The sequence below is a fragment of the Coffea arabica genome, chromosome 11c, assembly GCF_036785885.1.
Source record: "Coffea arabica cultivar ET-39 chromosome 11c, Coffea Arabica ET-39 HiFi, whole genome shotgun sequence".
In the NCBI taxonomy this organism is placed as follows: domain Eukaryota; kingdom Viridiplantae; phylum Streptophyta; class Magnoliopsida; order Gentianales; family Rubiaceae; genus Coffea; species Coffea arabica.
The window spans coordinates 6,450,203-6,470,303 of NC_092330.1; the positions used below are offsets into that span (position 1 = coordinate 6,450,203).

Below are 20,101 nucleotides of genomic sequence, written 5' to 3' on the forward strand. Positions count from 1 at the left end.
CGCATTCCAGATTTCCTTTGGCGACTTGACTGCAGTATACAGATCATACAAGCGGTCAGAAAGAGTGTTCATGATGTGTCCTCTGCACAGCAACTCGTCCTCTGCGCGTTTTCTGTGTCTTATCCTTCCAACGGGAGAAGTTAGTGCCGTCGAATCTGTCCAACTTCACGAAGTCCTGATTCATCACTTTGAACGCAGATTCAGAATTTGACTCCATTGTTGAGAATAACACCTTAAGATTGTTATTTGCCTCTATTAGACAAATTACCTCTAGGGTACAACAAAGTCTAGAACTATCAAATGAAATGTAACCGCTAACCGCCATCAACTACCTCTGATTGACACCCTATCAGAAAGCCCCAAGGTGCCCCAATTGTCAAGATTTTATATATCTTGAAATAAGTTTCCCACCAAACTTTCCCTCCAAACTAATATCTTGGAACAAGTTTGTAAAGGAATAGGACAATGACTCATATATAGGCAACATGCACTTTATCTTCTTTCAATGTGGGACAATGGATTTCAACATATTCATTACAAACTATTACGAACAGAAGCACCGAACGATGTAAAATCATATATGATAGATACAACTATTAAAACAAAAAATGTAGATAGCACGATAACAACATGAGAAAACATAATAAATTTTATCACCCATTCAATCTATCTTTCTAACTTTGAACTAACTCGTTAGCCACCATTATATATTAACTGTACTATGCGATCACTATTACGTATGATTACATAGAATCTAAGTCCCCTAAGCAGTAGTATAGATTAGTTGGATGTTTAATATTATATGATGCCATTATTTGGCAAGAAATAATTGCGAGTATTGTTGGAATAAGCAATCCAAGAATCAGTCAAGCAAAATAGATTCAATTGCTATTCTTGTGGTGTGCTAACAAATGGTATTTAGTTTATTTTTCTGAGGAATATATAAGGTAACTTTTCTAATTTGTTTAAAATAAGTCTAGAATTTGTGTCACAGCCAACTCCTTTCATGTGTCATGAGCAACAATTCACCATGATTGGTGATTTGATTTATTTATCAAACTTTCTCTCAATTGAAGAAGAGCTTATCATTCACTTTCAGTATAAATGACACTTGAATAATAAACTTTTTCAATTAATTCAATGGAATTTCCAAGAACTATGGTTACAAATGTTTGTCAAAAATTGCTGATAAGACAATAACGGCTTAAAGTCCTCATGAAATGTCTCTTTGAGTGATGTATTCCTTTCCTTCATCCATTTGTACCAGAATTATTGGCAAGGTTGGTTTGGTCCACCTCCAAGAACTAGTCAAATATTGATAACTCACAAAATATGATCCACATACTCTATTAAGCAGATAATCTAGCAATTTTCTTCATAGAAGTGGACGAGTATACCCAAAAAAAAAAAAAAATGGAACTTTGTTTCATGAAAACTCTCTACAATATTTACATGGATCTATAGTTCTTTCATTGGTAAAAACCTCGTTTAATACATTAAACGACACTTGATAAACTCTTTTTTTTCACTTGCCTTTTTTGTAAGAAAAACATTTTGGTGGTTTTTAATCTGTAAAAAGCTTGAAGCTAAAAGAAGAAAAATGGTATATCATGAATAGAGGTGGCAAAAAAGCCCAAACCCCAACAACCCATCCAACCCGCCCATTAATTTTAGAGGATGGGTTGGATTAATTGGGTTATGAATCGTGAATTTCAAATGCACGTTCAAATTTAGGAGAAGCAAAAAAATTCCTAAATAAATTGCTTTCATGATCTTGACGTGCGTCAAATTGGGTAGAAACTTCGTCGACGTGCTGAGTCTGGCATCTACAAGTCCACCCGTCAATTAAAGTCATGACCGACCACAGAAATCCTTATTTCCTTTTGGACAAAGTCGTTGGGGACATATTTTGTATTGAGTTAACGGAAGTTTTAATTCCCTATCAGTTGGTTGTGAAATTGATTTGTCTATTTACGTTACCACATAAATTGCTTTTGATTCTTTCTTTTGCGATCTAAATTAATTTTTTAAAAGAATGTTTGACAGGAAATTACCAAACCAATTGAAAATTTGTCAAATATCCTAAATTAGATGGGTTGAGGTTAAAGAAGTAAGCAAGTAAACTAGTTTTCCATAGAATAACAAAATGTAAAGCATGAGGAACTAAATTAATGTTGCTTTCATGAGCATAGTTTTATTTGGATAAGAATGGACAATCAAATAGCCTTCAAGATTTTATAATATTTTTAACAGCGTTAAAATATTAGAACTCCGTCTCTAAAATTTTAGGAATTTCTAAGCTTTAACAAAGTAACGGCAAGATACAACAGTTCTACTTTCTCTTCGTCTAATTGTCTAGCCCTATTGCAAAAACAACACAAAGGGGCCATATGTCTAAAGTTCGGCATTCTTTCAACATCTTTTTTTTTTTGCATTTTCTTTTCCTTTTTTTTTTTTTGTCTTTTTCTCTCTCTTATATCACAAAGGGGTGGCATTTGTACTCCGGACTGGCCCTCAAACTCATTTGGGACCTCAGCAGGAGGTTTTTTTTTTTCTTCATCGATCGATACTTGTCTATTCCATACGTATTCTTAATTCTATTTTAACTTATACTAAAGAGGATGACCCAACTGTACCATTGAGGAGCCTCAGCAAGAGATTGGCTTTCAATATTTTGGTATACCAACTGTGGAGAGCAAGGAATTTGGCTATATTTCAGCCTAGGCATATCTCCATAGGAGAAAGAGCCATTTTTGCTTGAACTCGTGATTGTTGTGTACTTAAATAGTGGTTGGTTGGATTTAACTGGAATTTACACATTCCTGTATATAAGCTCCATTTACATGGTCAATAAAAGTATATTTTGGCTATGAGATTATATATGTGAGCCACATTTTGCGTTAAAGGCTATAAGAAAATTTTCTTGCTTAAGATCATAGCGATTGAATGAAGGACCAAGGAAAGGTTGAATTGATACATGAACGATCAAAGAGGTTATTGGTATATTTTGCAGTTTACTTTTGAGGTGGAAGTATTGTATTTTTAGCATCTGTTAGGACCATGGCTCTGTATCTAAGTATGACCAGTCAAAAGTTGCCGCCAACCTATCCAACTGGAGTCTGGGAATGGACCAAAGTCTACTGACAAGTAGCAACTTTTATGACAAAATGCTTCATAAGAGACAGCTAATTTCAAAGGGTCAAAAAGAAAGTAATACTACAAGACAATTCTGAATTAATCATACCTAGAAGGGTCGGCACTATTGATGATTAAAATAATTATAATAATAAATAAAAACAAGTCTGATTTGGTATGCTAGTATTATTTTTGCTGCATTGTCATTTTCAATCTCTATGATTTCAAAAATAGACAACAACCCAAACGGGTATTTTTTTATACAGTAATTATACTTTTGCAAACGTTGAATTGCTCTACTGGTGATCAACATGATATCAACAAGCGGAGATTGTTTGTATTTTATTGGATTTATTGTACCAATCAAACTTTTGTTGGATACTTCTTGTAACATTTTTCATCACCATTTGTTTGTCCTTGAAAAATTGTTTCTATAAGCACATTGTATGTCTTCTGGATGAATATTACTAATTTGACATGATATAATTTTCAACTTGCCTCTGAATTTGTAAACATTAAAATTTCTAGAGCTGCAATTGAAGGTTCTTAGGATAGTACTTCCGACATTTTAAATCACTTGTGAAAGTATGACATAAAATGATTGTACTTTTCTAAGTTACTAGTACTGTAATAGTGAGTATACGCATATTTGTTTAGTCAATTTTTGGATTTTTTCTTTTTAAGAATGAATATTCTCCTATATTAGACTAAGAAATTGAAGAATTAGTGAATCTAGAAAATTTAAGAAAAATATGACACCTATATATATATAAATATATATAAGTGTGTGTTTGTGTGTGTGTTTCTATTGTTGTTTATCTCTTTGCTCCTTTGAATCTAATTTGAAAATCTTAGCATCTAGTGCATCTTTTGACCATTTCAACCTGATAGAGTTTTTCTTAAATGATAAAACACGGATACATAAAACATATAGGTTTCAAGGAGATGGGAGTTATGTCCATTGTTTTAGCTCTTCAAATTCCTGATATTGTATTTTGCATTATTTGAATTCTTATTTTGCTCCATATACCAGATTACACCTCTTTTGTACAAGTACAAATGAGTTGTTTGCAGTTCTTGATGATACGGTTTTATAAATGGATAAAATGGTTTGGTGGTTAATAATTTATATTAATGGATTATATATATATGTGTGTGTGTATATATATATATATATCTCTTGTTGCTTTGATGCATATTATATACACATGTTGCTACTGATATGAACTTCATTAGTTACCAAAATAGCACACAAGGTAGTTTTTTGACAGGTTGTCGAGCCTGTGCAATAATAAATACCTGCTCAAATAAAATATAATTTCTGTAGATAGTGATAAGTATGGTCGAATCCACAGGAACAAAGGATATTTGTCTTTTTTGAAATTCAAACTAACAAAGGAGGGTTTTTTTTTTTTATAAAAATGGTAATAATTAAATGGTTCGAATAAAAATAAATAACCAACTAAAAATTAAATGACAAATTATTAAAACCAAATTAATAATAACTAAGCTCTAACCAAGAAATAATTTCGGCAATAATTCACCTAATTGATCATCGATGCAAAGGTAGTTCCAATTATTAACTAATAAATAAGTTATAACTGCCAAACAAGCGATGATAGTTAGCTCCTCCTTACTGTATCGGTGATTAAGGTACACCCATTAATCACCGTCCTAATCAAGAAATAATCCTAGGTACGCCAGCAAGATTTAATTCTCCAATTGCCTTATGTATTAGAGGAGTCCTATTCTAACCAAATAACATGCTATCAGGGTTATTTTAGATTAGCCCGCGTATTTCCCTGACACAAACTCAATCATGCCAGTTGTCACTAGGGGTGGAGCTGAACCAAGTAGCTCGGCTCGAGCTCGCGAGCTACTTGGTTAGCAGCTTGAGATCGAGCTCGGTTGACCAAACTCGATCTCGAGCTCGAACTGCTCGTTAGAGTTATCGAGTCGAGTTCGATCTTAGATATATGATACTCGAGAGCTCGACGAGCTCTATCGAGTATCGTATAAAAAATTTAAAAAAATTATCTATTAAATTACTAATATAGGTAAACAATTTATGAAATTTACAATGAACCATTCTACCACCTTTATTTATTTGTGTGCACAAAGTAGGGATTTCATAAATCATTATTTGTGTGGACAATGAAGGAAAGCACAGATTTTTTTGCACAGGTTTTCGAGCTCATTTTACGAGCTTAGCTCGAGTACTCGAGCTCGAATTTTATACGAGTTCGAGCTCGAGTTTTTTTTTAACTACATCGAGTCGAGTTCGAATCTGAAGTTTGAGGCTTATTCGAGCTCGAGTAGTGCTCATAACCTTCGAGCTCGAGCTCGAGTATGGTACTACTCGAGCTCGACTCGACTCGACAGCACAACTAGTTGTCACTATTTTAGGACACTTAAACAATTATAGATTTAACGCTCCAATTGACATTAGGTTGTCAAATTAATTCAACGTCCGGACTCAGGATATTCAATTAACAAAACAACCATAAGTACTGTAATTAAAGAATATGCAAATACTAGTAAATAAGAGAAATAAATAAAATTAGTTTAATCTCACAATTTTTTAATAAACCAAATATTCCATTGTTTCTTGACTAGAAGAAGGGATTTAGTTCATCCCGGTTGAAGCAATTTCATACAAAATGGCAGAATTAATTGTCGAAGGCATTCTTCCTCAAATTGAGATAATGAAACCCGATATCATAAGAGCAAGAATAAGACGAAAGTACTAAGAGAAGTAGTCAAGGCTGTCTGCCCACTTTCTTTTCCTATCTAAATTTGTCCAACCCTATACGGTTACTCCAAAGAACAATAGGGAAAGAATCCTACTAGGATCCCACTTCTGCCCCACTTTGACCAATAGATAAGGAAAACCAAATTCACTTAGTCTCCGGTTTCCTATTACTACTCAAACTCCTCTGCTGACTACCATCAAAATTAATTTGACTAAGCCGAAGGTGTACAACTTGATAGTTTTGGCATGGTTTGTGACCCACATTGCAATGCTAGACGTCCCGAAGCCAATATAGTGAGGAATTTGCGTGAGAATCCTCAGTTTTTAAAGCACAATTTCCCCAAATTAATTGCCTTATTCTAGGATTTAAATCATATATTATATGCCATTACATTAGCTTTTCTAGGTGTTACAATAATTTTCATGCATTACACTTCATTCCTTTTTACTTGTAGTAAAACATTTTTTCTTGAGTTGATTTTAATTATACACCACTTTCATTTTACCAAGTGTCTTCATATTAGTGGTAGAGATCTTACATGTAGGATTATAGGTGCTAGTTAAGTATTGGTACATTTGGGAAGGTTAGTTAGAGGTGTTAAAGAATTATTGGTGCATTTGGAAAGGTTAGTATACCATTAGTCAAGATTAAGAAAAAATTGGACAAGTAAGTGGACATGTGGCAAAACCCTAGCCAAGTATCTTGTTGGACTCAAGATTAGAAAATTATTTAAACTAGCCAAGGCCTTTTTTTTTTCTTGTGTTGGCCGAATTCCTTAGCTTCAAGAGAGAGAGAGAGTGAGCTCCATAAACTTGCTTTCTTACCCTAGCAAATCAAGAACAACAATCAAAAGAGAAAGATTTGAGTTAGTGAGAGAGTTCCTACAACTCTTAGTGCTTGATCCAAGCTTGAAGACTTACTTTGGTGGAGTGATTTTGGTGGTTCAAGCCCATCATAAGAGAGGTATATGTTCTTTAAATCTTGGTTTTTGATGATAGATCATGCACTTGAAGTGTTAATAGCAAAGATACAAGTTGTTTGGTTGAAAGTGTGAGGTTAGTTTCTTGAATTAAACAAGTAGTAGTTAGGTTTCTTAGTATGCACACCAAGTGTTTGATGAAATGTTTGAATCTTGTTCATGTTTGTTTATGAGGTATTATTATGTTTTAAATCTCTTTTGAGTTGGATCTATCACTTGATATGATGATTTGGGTGAAAAACATGTAAGGATGAAGGATTGAACATATGTTGAAAAGTGTGGGCTGGTTGCTTTGTCTTGGCTGGCCGGTTCTTGTAGGAGGGATTTTCCCTCAATCTTGTTGTTAAATTATGTCCTAATCAAGCCTAATAAACTAGGTTAACTATTGGTTAAGCCTATGAGCAAGTTGGAATGGAATTGAAGCAAGTAAAGTGGTGCTTTGAACCATTAGTAGACTGTTTTAGGACTCTTGTAGTTATGAGATCATTATGGCTACCTTAAATCATGTTGTATGTTATATTGTGACTCCATTGATTCTAAGTGACTTGAATCCTTGTATATGATCACTTGAGGAGTGAATTGGGTGAATTTAGATCAAAATTAATGAAGTTAGCCCTAGAACTAGAGTAGTTTGGTATAAGATTAATGCTGATCCAGGGTTGGAAAAACAGCCACCTTGTCTGAGTTACTGTTGTTGATAGGAGACGAACCACAGTGTGAGCTTGGTACCGTTGGAAAGCCCTTTGAGTCTAGTTTCCAACGCCACTAACGGCACCTAATTTTGACTTTTCTACAGTGAGTTATGACCATTTTCCTAAGACTGCCAGGGCAAGACTGTGCAACCCGAGAAGAAACCCTTAAGCCCGATTGGAACTTTTCTTTTGCCGAACTTTCATGCATCTACTAAACTTGTTTTCTCATGAAATTTTACCATGGTTTGGACCTTGTTTGCATGATGGATTAAGTAGCTTAGACTACTCACTTGGTCTCTTATTGAGCCTAACCTAGTGGGGCATGAATCTAATTGTTAACGATTTCACTCGTTGCCCTAGGTTTGGGAAACGAAGGTGACCGTAACTAAGACGTTTGACATCGATCGCTACTTTTGATTGACAGGTGAGCGTTCCACTACCTGCTACCTGCTACCTGCTTATGTGAAATATCTGAATACCTGATTTACGACTGTTTGAGCCAAACCCTAATTTGATAAAAATGGAGGCGAGTGTGTACTTTATCGCGCTCGTCCTCCTTCACTTCCACTGAGACTCTGTATACTGTTATTGTGAAATGTGAATTCTCTATATGTGACTGTACTTGAGTTGTTTGGGTGATATCCCATCAACTACTACTACTGTTTGGGTACCCAACCTCATAGGTGAGTCAGTTCTATCGAGCCAGTCAGGGCTTGGTCGAGAAGGCCGATAAATCTTGAGGACTGTTTACTGTTCACTGAAACCGGTATAATCGAGTATTACCTAACTACTGTTTATGGAGTGCGGGCCCGGTGGGGGGTTGATTGGTGGACGGACGTAGATGAAAGTGGTGTTCTACGGACTTAATATTCTGTATATACAAGTGTTGACGGAGTGTCAACGAAGACATTTATGATCAAGCTCAAGGGAATTTTGGCTTTTGAAAGCCACCCGTATCCTTGAATTGAATTGTGGTTAATTGTTATTGTATCATACGGTATTTACTTGATTATTCTATGCCTTAATTTGGCTATGTGTTTACTTGCTTTACTTGGAACCTCACTGAGCTTTAGCTCACCCTACTCCCTTTGTTTTCCTTAACAGATTGGGGATGGACTAACGGTCGAGAGCTTTCTTAGCTTTGTTTTGCTTGAACTTGTAACCTTTTGTTAAGATGACTTTACCTTTTTCTTTTGTAAGCTTGAATTTATAAGTTTGACTTGTGTTATGTAATTGTAGTATGGAATAGTAAGTGTGACTTTTAGCTTGCCGTATTAAGTTTGGAAAGTTGATTGACGGTTATATGTTATTAGGGTTGTACGATTTAATTTGAAGTTATTTTCCCCAGTTATTTTGAGTTGCTAGTTCTTTGATCGACTGAGCCCCGGCGAGAGTTGGGCAGGCAGTCCGCTAATACCCTAGGGTTCGCCCTAGGGAGAGGTGGGGCTGTCACAATTTGCACCTTTTATAATATTTTGTTCCAACTCCCTACAATCAATACAAATTTCCAAAAGTGAGTAGAATCTGTCAATTAATACATATTTAGTAAGATAATAGGAGGGAATTAATTATAAAATAAATGACAAAATTTTGACCTATCAATACCTCCCCATCTAGACCATGCTTGTTTTCAAGCATGATAATAGCAAACCGACACCAATTCTCGACTATGGTTATCACTCAATTATTAAGAAAATAGCAGTTAAAGTGGTGCCAAATTCACAGAAGTGAAAACGCGACCCTTGAATACGCGACCTAAGGTCACGTATTCTAGTTTTTCTGTTGCAACTTGCTCTGCAACTTGTTCTGCATTCACACAACCTTTCCATCTCATCTACAACTCAGAATTTCAGTTGTATTTGACCAAGAAGAGTGCGAAAATTTGGAGAACAGCTCTTGCTGAGTTCAAAAGCCAACTTTGCCAACCAAGAAACAACTCACCTTGAGCTTGAATTCTCTATAAATAGTAGCCTTTGAGGAACGTTTTCAAAATTTTGGAAAGCTAGAGAAACTTCACAAAAATGTAGTTTTCACTAGAATTTTAATTCATTAGTTAGAATAGTATAGTATAATTAGTGTAGTTTTTTCTTCTTATATTTGTAGTTAGATTTGGATGAAAATTAAGAAGCAAGATCGAGAGGTTGATCTCATGTGACAAGGGTGACATCCCTTCTACTACTTTTTCTCTTGTATTAGATTTCATGTTTAGTTATAATACAAGTTTGGCTTTGTTTTTCTTCATATTTAGTTAAAATTTATGCCTAAAGTTATGGATGAACTTGCTATATCTTGTTCGTGATATTTACATGATTATTTGATGATATTATTTTGAACAAGTTATTTATCGCTTTTGCTTATCTAATCATGGCTAACTGGACATTAATTGAGATAATCTTAAAGTGTTAAGTTTGCAATGAAAATTAGAATTTAACACTAGTTCAAGGAAGTGATAAACCTAGAGAGTACACTCACGAGAGTAGAGGTGTATCTTTGTGGCTTTAATAGTTTGTTCATGTAATTTCATAAAAGAAATGAGCTTGTAGTTGATTCATAACCACGAGAGTAGGTATGGTTTAGTTACAAGTATAATTGATTCACTACGATGGTAGGTTTCACATACATTAGGAAATTACGCCATAACTAACCAAAATAATAGTATTCACTTAATCGGTAATGTCATTTGCAAGAGTAGTAAGGAATTCCATACCTCTAGAAGTTTTTTATTATATTTTTATTACTTTTATAATGTAGATGTAATATTTTGCACTTGCAATAGTCTAAATAATAAAGGAGTTTGAAAATTATCGGTAATTAAAAATCTTCCCTATGAGATGGACACCTAATACCCCTATACTCAATAAATGACCTGTATACTTGCAGAAAAATTATGTGTGGAGTGTTTAAGACTTTATAAATGTAAAATTTGACTATGGATGAACTTAATTGTATATGTATACCCCGCGCTAGTCATGTTAATCTGGAAAAGCTTGAAATCTAAACTAAAGAAGGGTTGACCATTACCTCGATGGTGTAAGAATTTTTCTGGTTCATTCTATCCCCACGATGCTACAATTTGTTCAGCTGTACTTGGAGCTATAAAGGATCTTATTGGCTTCTTTTATAGAGCTAAAACTGTGCAATAAAAAGAAAAACAAAAGGGAAATCAAAGTTCATTCGGAAGTTGCAGGAATTAGGTATTACAAAATTGGTTTCAAAAGCTGTTCAGTTGATAGTTTCCAATTGTTTACAAGTTGATTTTAGCAGTTGTCAGTTTGCTCCAATGGTGCTTGATTGAACGTTCATTCTAGGCAGTGGACCAATTTTGATTGGCACGTGGTCTTAGAAGTAATTAAAGGTCAGAAAGAAAGTGAGCCTATAACCTTTCGTTCTAAGTTATGCTTCAAATTTTCCATTAGATTATTGAGGGTTGGTCGTCAATGTTTTGTGCATCAACAAGACTGGTTCAATGCCCAAGGAAATTGCCTATATTCTACACCGTCTAGTAGTTGGTTTTGACAATTATCAATTCATTGCAAGTGCTCGATTTGGGTACTTGCCGAATTGACGCATCATGGAAAAATGGAAATGGTTGAAAGTGATATGTTTCTAATTCTTTTGGAATCAACTGCAAACAAAAAGGAAAGTGGTCTCATGACTTTTTAAAGAATTGAAGCCACGGGCATTATGATTCTATGCATGAATCAATTTGGTTTAGCAACATTATAAGGCTAGAATGCAAAGTTTAGGCTTTCTAATGGATCAAGTATTCTACAAAATCGTGATTTTAATGGATTTCATTAGCGAAAAGTCTTGTAAATCAAGAGTAATACTTCAAGACTCGTCTTTAGCAATTGTCAAGCAATACCCCACCAAGTCTTAAAGTAGGGGCATTTGTAAGGAAATGTATTTAATTTATTTAGTCAAGATTTTTTTAAATAAATTTATCTTGATTAAATTAAATTAAATTATAAAAGTCCATTATACTTTGGATTGGCAAATTAAGCCAATGTTATATGGGCTATTAAATCAAATTAAATTTGTGATGTCCATTTAGATTGATGTGGATTAATTGATTTATTAGTTCACAATGGATTATTTGGGTTGGCCCACTACTTAAGTTTAAGTTAAATGGATTTCTTGAGTTACAATTGATTTATTTGAGTGCTAGTTTCAGATACCTTATGGAAGGTTTTTGCAATTTTCCCTTAAACAAAATATTGAGGTAAATATACATTGAAATATAGATGTTGGATGAAGGTACAAAGTAATACAAGAAGTTAAAACATAATTATGTAAAACTTTTATATGTCAATAAAGAGGCATCGTATCTAAGCAAAAAGTGTTTCAATTGTATTATGAAAAAGTAATTTGAAGATTTTTTAGTAATATAATCATTTGTGGATTAAACCACATTTGATAAACATAAATAAATGGACAGAATTTAAACTCATTTTCAACTATTTATATCACCTGTTAAGTAAACACTTGCATATTCAAATGTCATAAGACGATATAATGTCACATCTAATTTCATATACTAAATTTTCTTGGTTTTCAATCCAAATTCTCTTATACAATAAGAATTCTTATAACAAGACACAATAAATCATTTGAGAATGCCTCCAAAGTAACACAACTTTTGCCTTCTGACTCTTTTAGATGGTGGCCGCAAGGGTAGATGCTGATTTTTACGTCGACCTTTACAAGTGTCATGCTTATTTCGATCTGCATGTTCTTGTGTTTGATGTTGCAAATCAAACTCCAGATGTGTCTAATCATGCTTATCACTTTGCGCATGTGTCGGATCATATTCACCAGCTTGTGCATGTGTTGTATCACCTTCTGTATGTTCATCCCCTTGACCTTGATCAAGATTGATTTCAGAAGTCCGATCACATCTCTGATTGAACTCATTAGCTGTTTGCTCATCCCCCTCTATGGATTCTTTGTGAACCTTCTTGTGTGGCTCTTCGAACACGTGCCCGTGGAACTACATGTTGCAACTCTTCATCCATTGAGAGCGGCATTATTGGATTCAATGGTAGGAGTGCATGAAGATTGAGTGCGTGAAGTTGTAGGTGCAGGTAATATCAGAGATTCAACATCTTGTGTCAGCAAATTTATGTATGGAGCCATTTCCTTACTGGTGAAGATGTTATTGCCCTCCTGACAATTGAGAACTAATTCTCGTACAATGTATAGATGAATCATAGTATTTGGGTACTTAGCTGCTAAAGAAAATATCAAATCCATTCCCTCTTTGTTCATTATTAGTAATGGGCAAAATTTGAAACCTCACAGTCCATGATCATGATATTTGCAGATGAGCTTCAAATCTGTAGTTCTTTTAGGCTAATTCCTTAGATTATTGGTTGAAAAAAAAAAATTCAGACACTTACGGATCTGACTCGGGAGATGTATAAATCTATGGGTGCCGGGCTGCCCGGCACCTGACACAAAAAAACTGACTTTTTTTTTTAAAAAAAAATCCCCATGGTGCCTCTCAGCCCGGCACCTGACACAAACTTACAAATAAGTTTGTGTTAGGTGCCGGGCTGTCTCAGCCCGGTACCTGACAACTTTTCTTAAAAAAAAAAAAAAAAATACCGGTCAGCAAAATTCACTCTTTCAATTCTTAGCGTACGTGACTCCAACATTTCCATTAGAATTGCTAGGGTTGAAACAAAATTCACCACTTAGGGTTTTTTGGTGAACCCACAGGGGAAAGAACAGCATGGGGCGGCAAGGGAGAAATATGAATGGTTCAAGGCAACTGTTAACATCCACGAGAGTCGAGTAACTTTTTGAAAAGGGGCTCAACTTTTGGACAATGAAAAAATAATACCAATGAAAAAGTATCAAAAGCATTTATTAAGTATTTAGGAGCAATTTTAAAGTGAAATTTTTTAATCTTGATGATCAGGCTGGAGGATGCTACTTTTGATGATTTGGACCTGTTACAAATTGAGCATAAGAAATAGGCATTAATCATAATTAATTTCCTTAGAATATATATCATTTTTCACTTTAGCTTTTAACAACGGCTCCGTTTGGATTAGCTGTTTTTGGATTTGTTTTTCAAAAACACAATTGTAGCATTTTGAATATGAAAAACAAGTCCGTTTGGATTAGTTGTTTTTGGGGTTGTTTTTTAAAAACTATATGAAAAACTTTTACTATAGATTTTTTTGGATTATTTTTAGAGGTATTTTTGAAACATATTTTTTAGTATTTTTAGAATATTATAATTTTTATATTTTTATATAAATATACATTTATGCATTTATAATACATTTATATTTACAAATGTATAGATGTATATTATTATAAATGTATAAATTATAAATGAATATTATATAAATGTATAAATTATAAATTATAAATTATAATTTTTATATTTTTATATAAATATGCATTTATGCATTTATAATACATTTATAGATATTTATAAATAAATATTTATATATTCATATAAAAATATATAAATGTATTATATTATATATAATACAAAATCTAGATATATTTATAAATGTATAAGTGTATATTATTATAAATTATAAATTATAAATGAATATTATAAATATATTATAAATTATAAGTGTATATTATTATAAATGTATGAATTATAAATGAATATTATAAATGTATAAATTGATATATTATAAATATATATTAATATTATGTAGAAATGTATTTATATAATTAATATAAATGTATATATGTATTGATATTATGTATAAATGCAAAATTAATATTATGTATATTAATATAAATGTATAAATGTATTATATTATATATAATACATAATATAAATGTATATTTAAATGTATAAGTGTATATTATTAAAAATGTATAAATTATAAATGAATATTATATAAATGTATAAATTAATATATTATAAATATATATTAATATTATGTAGAAATGTATTAGTATAATTAATATAAATGTATACATGTATTAATATTATGTATAAATGTAAAAATATTATTATGTATATTAATATAAATGTATAAATGTATTATAAATGTATTGTATTATATTATATATTATACATAATATAAATGTATATTATAAATATACATAAATATTTATATAAAAAGCTAGGTCGACCTGAAGTACTAAATCTTTTAGTCTTTTAAGTTAATTAATTTTCATTTCAAAGTTGAAACGTAAGAAAAAGATGAAAATAGATTTGTGCAAAATCACTAATTACTCTTATAGGATGTTAAACTAAGAAAAGGTTTTTCAAACAAAATATCTCATTCATTTTGTTAGAATTATTATGTAACTTTTAAATGTTCACTATAATTTTATAAATATAAATTTATTGTGCAATATAAAAAGAAAAAAGGACGAAAAAAAGAAAGAAAAATGCATAGTGTGACATGGTGAAATGGTTAAATATAAAAATAACGATAAGCATTGAAATAATAAAAGGCTAAAATAACGCTAAATCCCCATATTATAATATTTGATATTTAACAAACATGTACTGAAAATGATCACATCAACGCCTGGTGCGCCTTTTGCCCTTGCCTTTATCACCTGGTGTTGTGGACGGACAGCAAAATCTTTTGGGTTGTCGTCTGCAACGTTCCCGCAGAACTATTGGCTCATGTTGTGCATCGATTGGAGGGGCAACATCTATGGAAGCATCATCAAGTCCTGCGTCCTCCTCCTCAACCGTGTCTGCAGTCGTACTGCTATCACAATCGTTCTGAGAGCGATACGTGACAAAATCTCCCGAATGACCGTATCCAGTAGCACATACTGGCTGAATCGACGTAGGTACGGTCATAGGCTGTCCAAAACTATAATAATCAGGAAGCTCTGAAATAGGAGATGTACCACCCACTCCACTAAGAAAATTGAATATTGGATGTAGTTCAGAAGAAGAAGATGACACCGCTGCAGTGGTAGTGTCTCCAACTAGAGGCTCGTGCGATGAGGATGGATATTGTCCACCGAAGGCAGGACAATATGAAGAGGGCGTGGGATGTGCACCAAAGGGTGGAAACTGTGGCAAAGGCGTGGCATCTAGACCAATATGCGATGAGTACGGGAAAGATGTCACCTGAGGGCTAAAAGCCGATATATTCTGTGTAGTTGGCATAGCATTGATATCCGGCACCTCGGTGTGTTGAATGGTCTGCTCCCTGATGACTTCGTCTTGCAAGCCATGCCTGTGCCGTCGACTTCTACTAGATGATGGTCCACCTTGTGTAGGGACACGCCGCACACGATTGGGCTGTGGAATTTCTTGCGACACAGGAGGATTATGACCGAAAGAATTAAAATCACCAACAACCATGCGATCAAAACGCTGGAGGTATTGCATTGATCCATATGCTCGATCAACAATGGTTGCATAATGGGAATGAAAGCGACCGTTAGTGTCCTCAAGGTGTAGTGCATCACGCGATTGCTGGCCAACGTGTTGCATAGTACCCATCTGACATATACAAAAAACGGCGACAATCCTTTTTAATCATTGTTGAATAGTAAATTAATTAAATTGGTATATAATAATAACTTACCAAATACTCAAACTGGCCAGAAACTCCATGCAACATTTGCCCATACTGTGCATGCTGCTGGATGGGAGGCGTAATGTACAGAATGGTGTGATTATGATACCACTCGAGATACTTATTGGAAGGCCTGAATGTATCTATGGGCACACCAGGTACCTCTGCAGTTGCACGCGCATTCCAGTATGCTATCCAACCCTTATGAAAATCAGCCCAATTTCTTCCCGGATAACCAGAATGATCCAATTGGTGTAAACCACCCCGATTAGTGTCAACTGGTTCCGGAATTTCCTGCATCATCCCAAATTGACGCATGACACGATCAGGAAAATGAAATTCGACGATGTACCAGAATATAAGAGGGACTCTTGCCCGCCATATGTGCGCTCCCCGTTTGCAGTAATCAGGTAGTCGTGCCAGTATATCATCGGTATACGGCATCCAAATAAACTGATATCATAACAGTTATTTAGATTGTGGATCGGCTCTTTGTGATATTATTATTATAAATAATTTATTTAGATATAAGAGACAAATACCTGATCCATGCGTAATAAGGCTAACTGCTCCCGATAATGTATGTCGGACTGACTAGAAGGGTCAACCCCTGTTCGTTCGGCTGCCCATCTCCCTCCTCTCGGAAAATCCCCAATTTCAGAATATGGGAGTACATCAGGTCGAATCACAGGAATCCGCTCCCACGCCCAAAGTTGTAGTAACAAGTACGGACCTCCAGTTGTTATTGTTCCAACACGAGATGCGTGGCACATTTGTGAATATAAACAGGCCAACGTCGCAGCCCCCCAGCTGTATTGCCTCATGGCATCCAAATCACGGACATAGTCTAACCAATTCAAACTCACGAGATTCTGACATGAATCAGCAAATAACAATCCACCCAATAGAATCAGGATGTACATGCGGGCATACTGACGAACCATAATATCTGAAGCATCTGCAGGCAACGGTGTACTCAACCGTCGGGATATAGAAGTAAGGGTTTAGACGATCGTGGTTGAGCATGTTATCTTCTGGCCAATATCCCAAAATATCATAAATCAACTGCTTCCGCTCCACCAAGTTACGTCTACGGTGCACTAATGTAACCGGCAAACCATCAACCCGAACACCCCACAAAACCTCCACATCCTGCAGAGTTACTGTCGCCTCTCCCATAACTGGGAGGTGAAAAGTATGTGTCTCTTGCCTCCAACGTTCCACAAGTGCATTTATAAGGCCATGATCTACTGTGAGGTAACCGGCTCTGCAAATACCATAAAAGCCTGCGGCATCGATGTATTGAGCAATCCGATCATTCAAATGTATCAAAGGTTGAAAAAACCTCCTATCACAGCGCCGAACATCTAAATCCACACCTGTCCCTTGAAAAATCGCAGCGGACCTATGTTTCGATTGTAAATATAAAACAATCCCATCCAATGGTCCTGGATGGGGGGTGCTGTGGTCGAATGCCATCGCTCCATTTGAAATCCTGTTTTAAGACAAAAATCACATAAAGAAATATATGTGGTACAATTAACAAATCGGCGCGACAAGATAACATATCAAATGCAATTTTATTACAATAAAATGACAGAGTTTTACACCAAATAGGAGTTCATATGGTTTTAGTTCACACCAAAACACTTCTACAACAATAGAGGACAACATTATTTATGAAAGTAACCGGCATACGGACAGTTAGGGGCTGTGTGACCCGGCTGTAAACAGTTACTGCATCGACGTGGTGCATCAGGGCATCTTCTATCCATCTGATTTCTGATCCTAGAATTTCTCAATGGCCCTGGCATCTTTTGTTTCAATCTCCCTCCTATGATATTCAGCTGTAATTCCGCTACAGGCCAATATTTTGGATCCTGTAGCGGTTCAAAATTACCGGTGAATGTAGCTTGATAAGCGGAAAACGTGTGTTCATGAGCGACAAGCGTCAATGGGGAGATGCCACACCTAAACACGCAGCTATGGCATGTGAACATGGGAAGCGCAATTCTCTCCATTTTCCACATGTGCACGTGCGATTTTCAATGTCAACGGTTTGCGCATTACCTCCTTGATGGCTTTGTCGATAGGCAGTCGTGATGCAGTAAATACCCCTCCTATGATCGAACACTTGAACTGCATGGGCCCGCCCTTTTTGTTCATTTTTGACATATTTATCCCAAGATTTCTGTGGGAGGCGGTATACCTCATCCCATGCAACCTTGTGATTCTTCACGAACAAATCAACAGTTTGATTGAATGTGAATCTTATACACGTAGTAATTGGCAGCAACCGAGCGTCCCTCAAGAGATTGTTGAAACACTCGGCCATATTTGTGGATATGTGGCCCCAACGATATCCCCCATCTTTGCACAGAGCCCATTGCTCGGGTCGAACTGATCCACCCGTTAGCCATGCATATGCCTCCGTATTTAGGGAGAAAATCACATTCATGAAGTTCTCATACTTACGTGTCTGCTTCGCCACACCCGCGCCATACATCAAGTTTTTAAGCCTAACAGATATCGTAAAATAACGTCAAAAGGGGATTAATTTACCTATGATGGGTGGAACATGAAAATATATTTAATTTTTAGGGGTTAAGCGACAATTTACCTTTCATTCTTGAATTTTTGTATGAAATTGCTCCGAATATGAATCAAACAGAATCGGTGCACCCCTAATGGCTCCTGCCACTCTTCAAGTGTACGCATTGCATTAATGATGCCATGATGACGATCAGAAATAATGCATATATTCTGCATGTCACCACACACGTGAATGCGTAACAGTCTCATGAACCAATGCCAACTCCGATTATTCTCCTCATCAACTAGAGCATATGCCAGGGGAAACATTGAACCATTAGCATCAAAACCTACGGCGACAAGAAGTTTTCCCCGATAAGATCCTTTCAAAAAGGTACCATCCACACATATGACCGGTTTCAGATGGCGAAAGCCTTGGATGGCAGGTGCAAATGCCCAAAATATATAATCAAAAATAATATTGGAAGGGGTACTCGATGGATGATGGTCCCACACAACTACCGTACCCGGATTGGACCGTTGTAACTCCTGAATGTAGGTTGGCAACTGTGATATGGATGTCGGCCAATCCCCATATAATATATCAATGGCACGACGTCTAGCATACCAAGCTTTCTTGTAAGACACATCGCAATGAAACTCCTGTTTCACCGATGCTTGAATTTCCTTGATTTTATACACTGGACCATTCATAATGTGGGGAATAATATGTTCGGCAATTATGTCGCTACTCAATCCACGATGGTCATTATTATAACAGACACGGATGCATGTATGAGCATCAGCAAGTGTGACAATCATCCACATGTTGTGCGAGCTACGCAGGGTTGCACGAAGCTGCCAATTACACGGGGGTACAGAGTTACGAGCCCGACAACGAACATACCAAGTTGTTGGCGTGCTCTCACGAACTTTGAACTCCCTATTCTCCTTTATGGACCACAATTTCACAGCTCTCTTGACATGCTCCTTTGTTTCGAACAGTTGACCTAATTCTAAATCTTTGGTGTGTTCATTCCACAGCTTTAACTTCTCAACTCACCCAACATCAAGGGGGTCATAATTCAATGCTGCGTCGACACCAGCTTCATAACGCAGTTGTGGTCCCTCACGAGTTATCCAAGGAGCATTGCGACCCATGTCATCATGGGTCGTACTTGGAAGATTTGAATACCCATCTTGTCGATCGGTATCATGTTGGTGGTTCTCTTCATCGGAACCACTAAGATTGGGCTCCGGTTCGGAGTCCATGTCAACATCTACAAACTGAATGTCAGTAGATGGTAGAGCATCAAACATCGGAGATGATTCAATATCCGTACATCGAGTTTGAAATGATGAGGTGTGCTCTATTGGTTGACCACTTGTACTTGAAGGATCATTATTACTCCGCCGACCATTACCCCTTCTTCGCCCTCTATGCCTTGGTTGAACATCACCTACATCTAATTGGGTCAT

General features: G+C 35.5%; 1 protein-coding gene and 1 long non-coding RNA gene across 2 annotated transcripts; one reads left to right on the plus strand and one right to left on the minus strand.

Annotated features, from left to right (window-relative positions):
- Positions 1-6,656: 6,656 nt before the first annotated feature.
- On the plus strand, positions 6,657-8,772 carry LOC113716537 (uncharacterized). The gene is made up of 3 exons (XR_003454149.2): positions 6,657-6,851; positions 7,920-7,983; positions 8,664-8,772. It is a non-coding gene; the product is annotated as an uncharacterized lncRNA (long non-coding RNA).
- A 9,269-nt stretch (positions 8,773-18,041) lies between these two features.
- Positions 18,042-19,450, minus strand: LOC113715871 (uncharacterized). The gene is made up of 2 exons (XM_027240172.2): positions 18,711-19,450; positions 18,042-18,609 (listed from the first exon to the last, which is right to left on the minus strand). Exons 1-2 carry the CDS (start codon positions 19,448-19,450, stop codon positions 18,042-18,044), a joined length of 1,308 nt encoding a protein of 435 aa, XP_027095973.2.
- Positions 19,451-20,101: the final 651 nt, after the last annotated feature.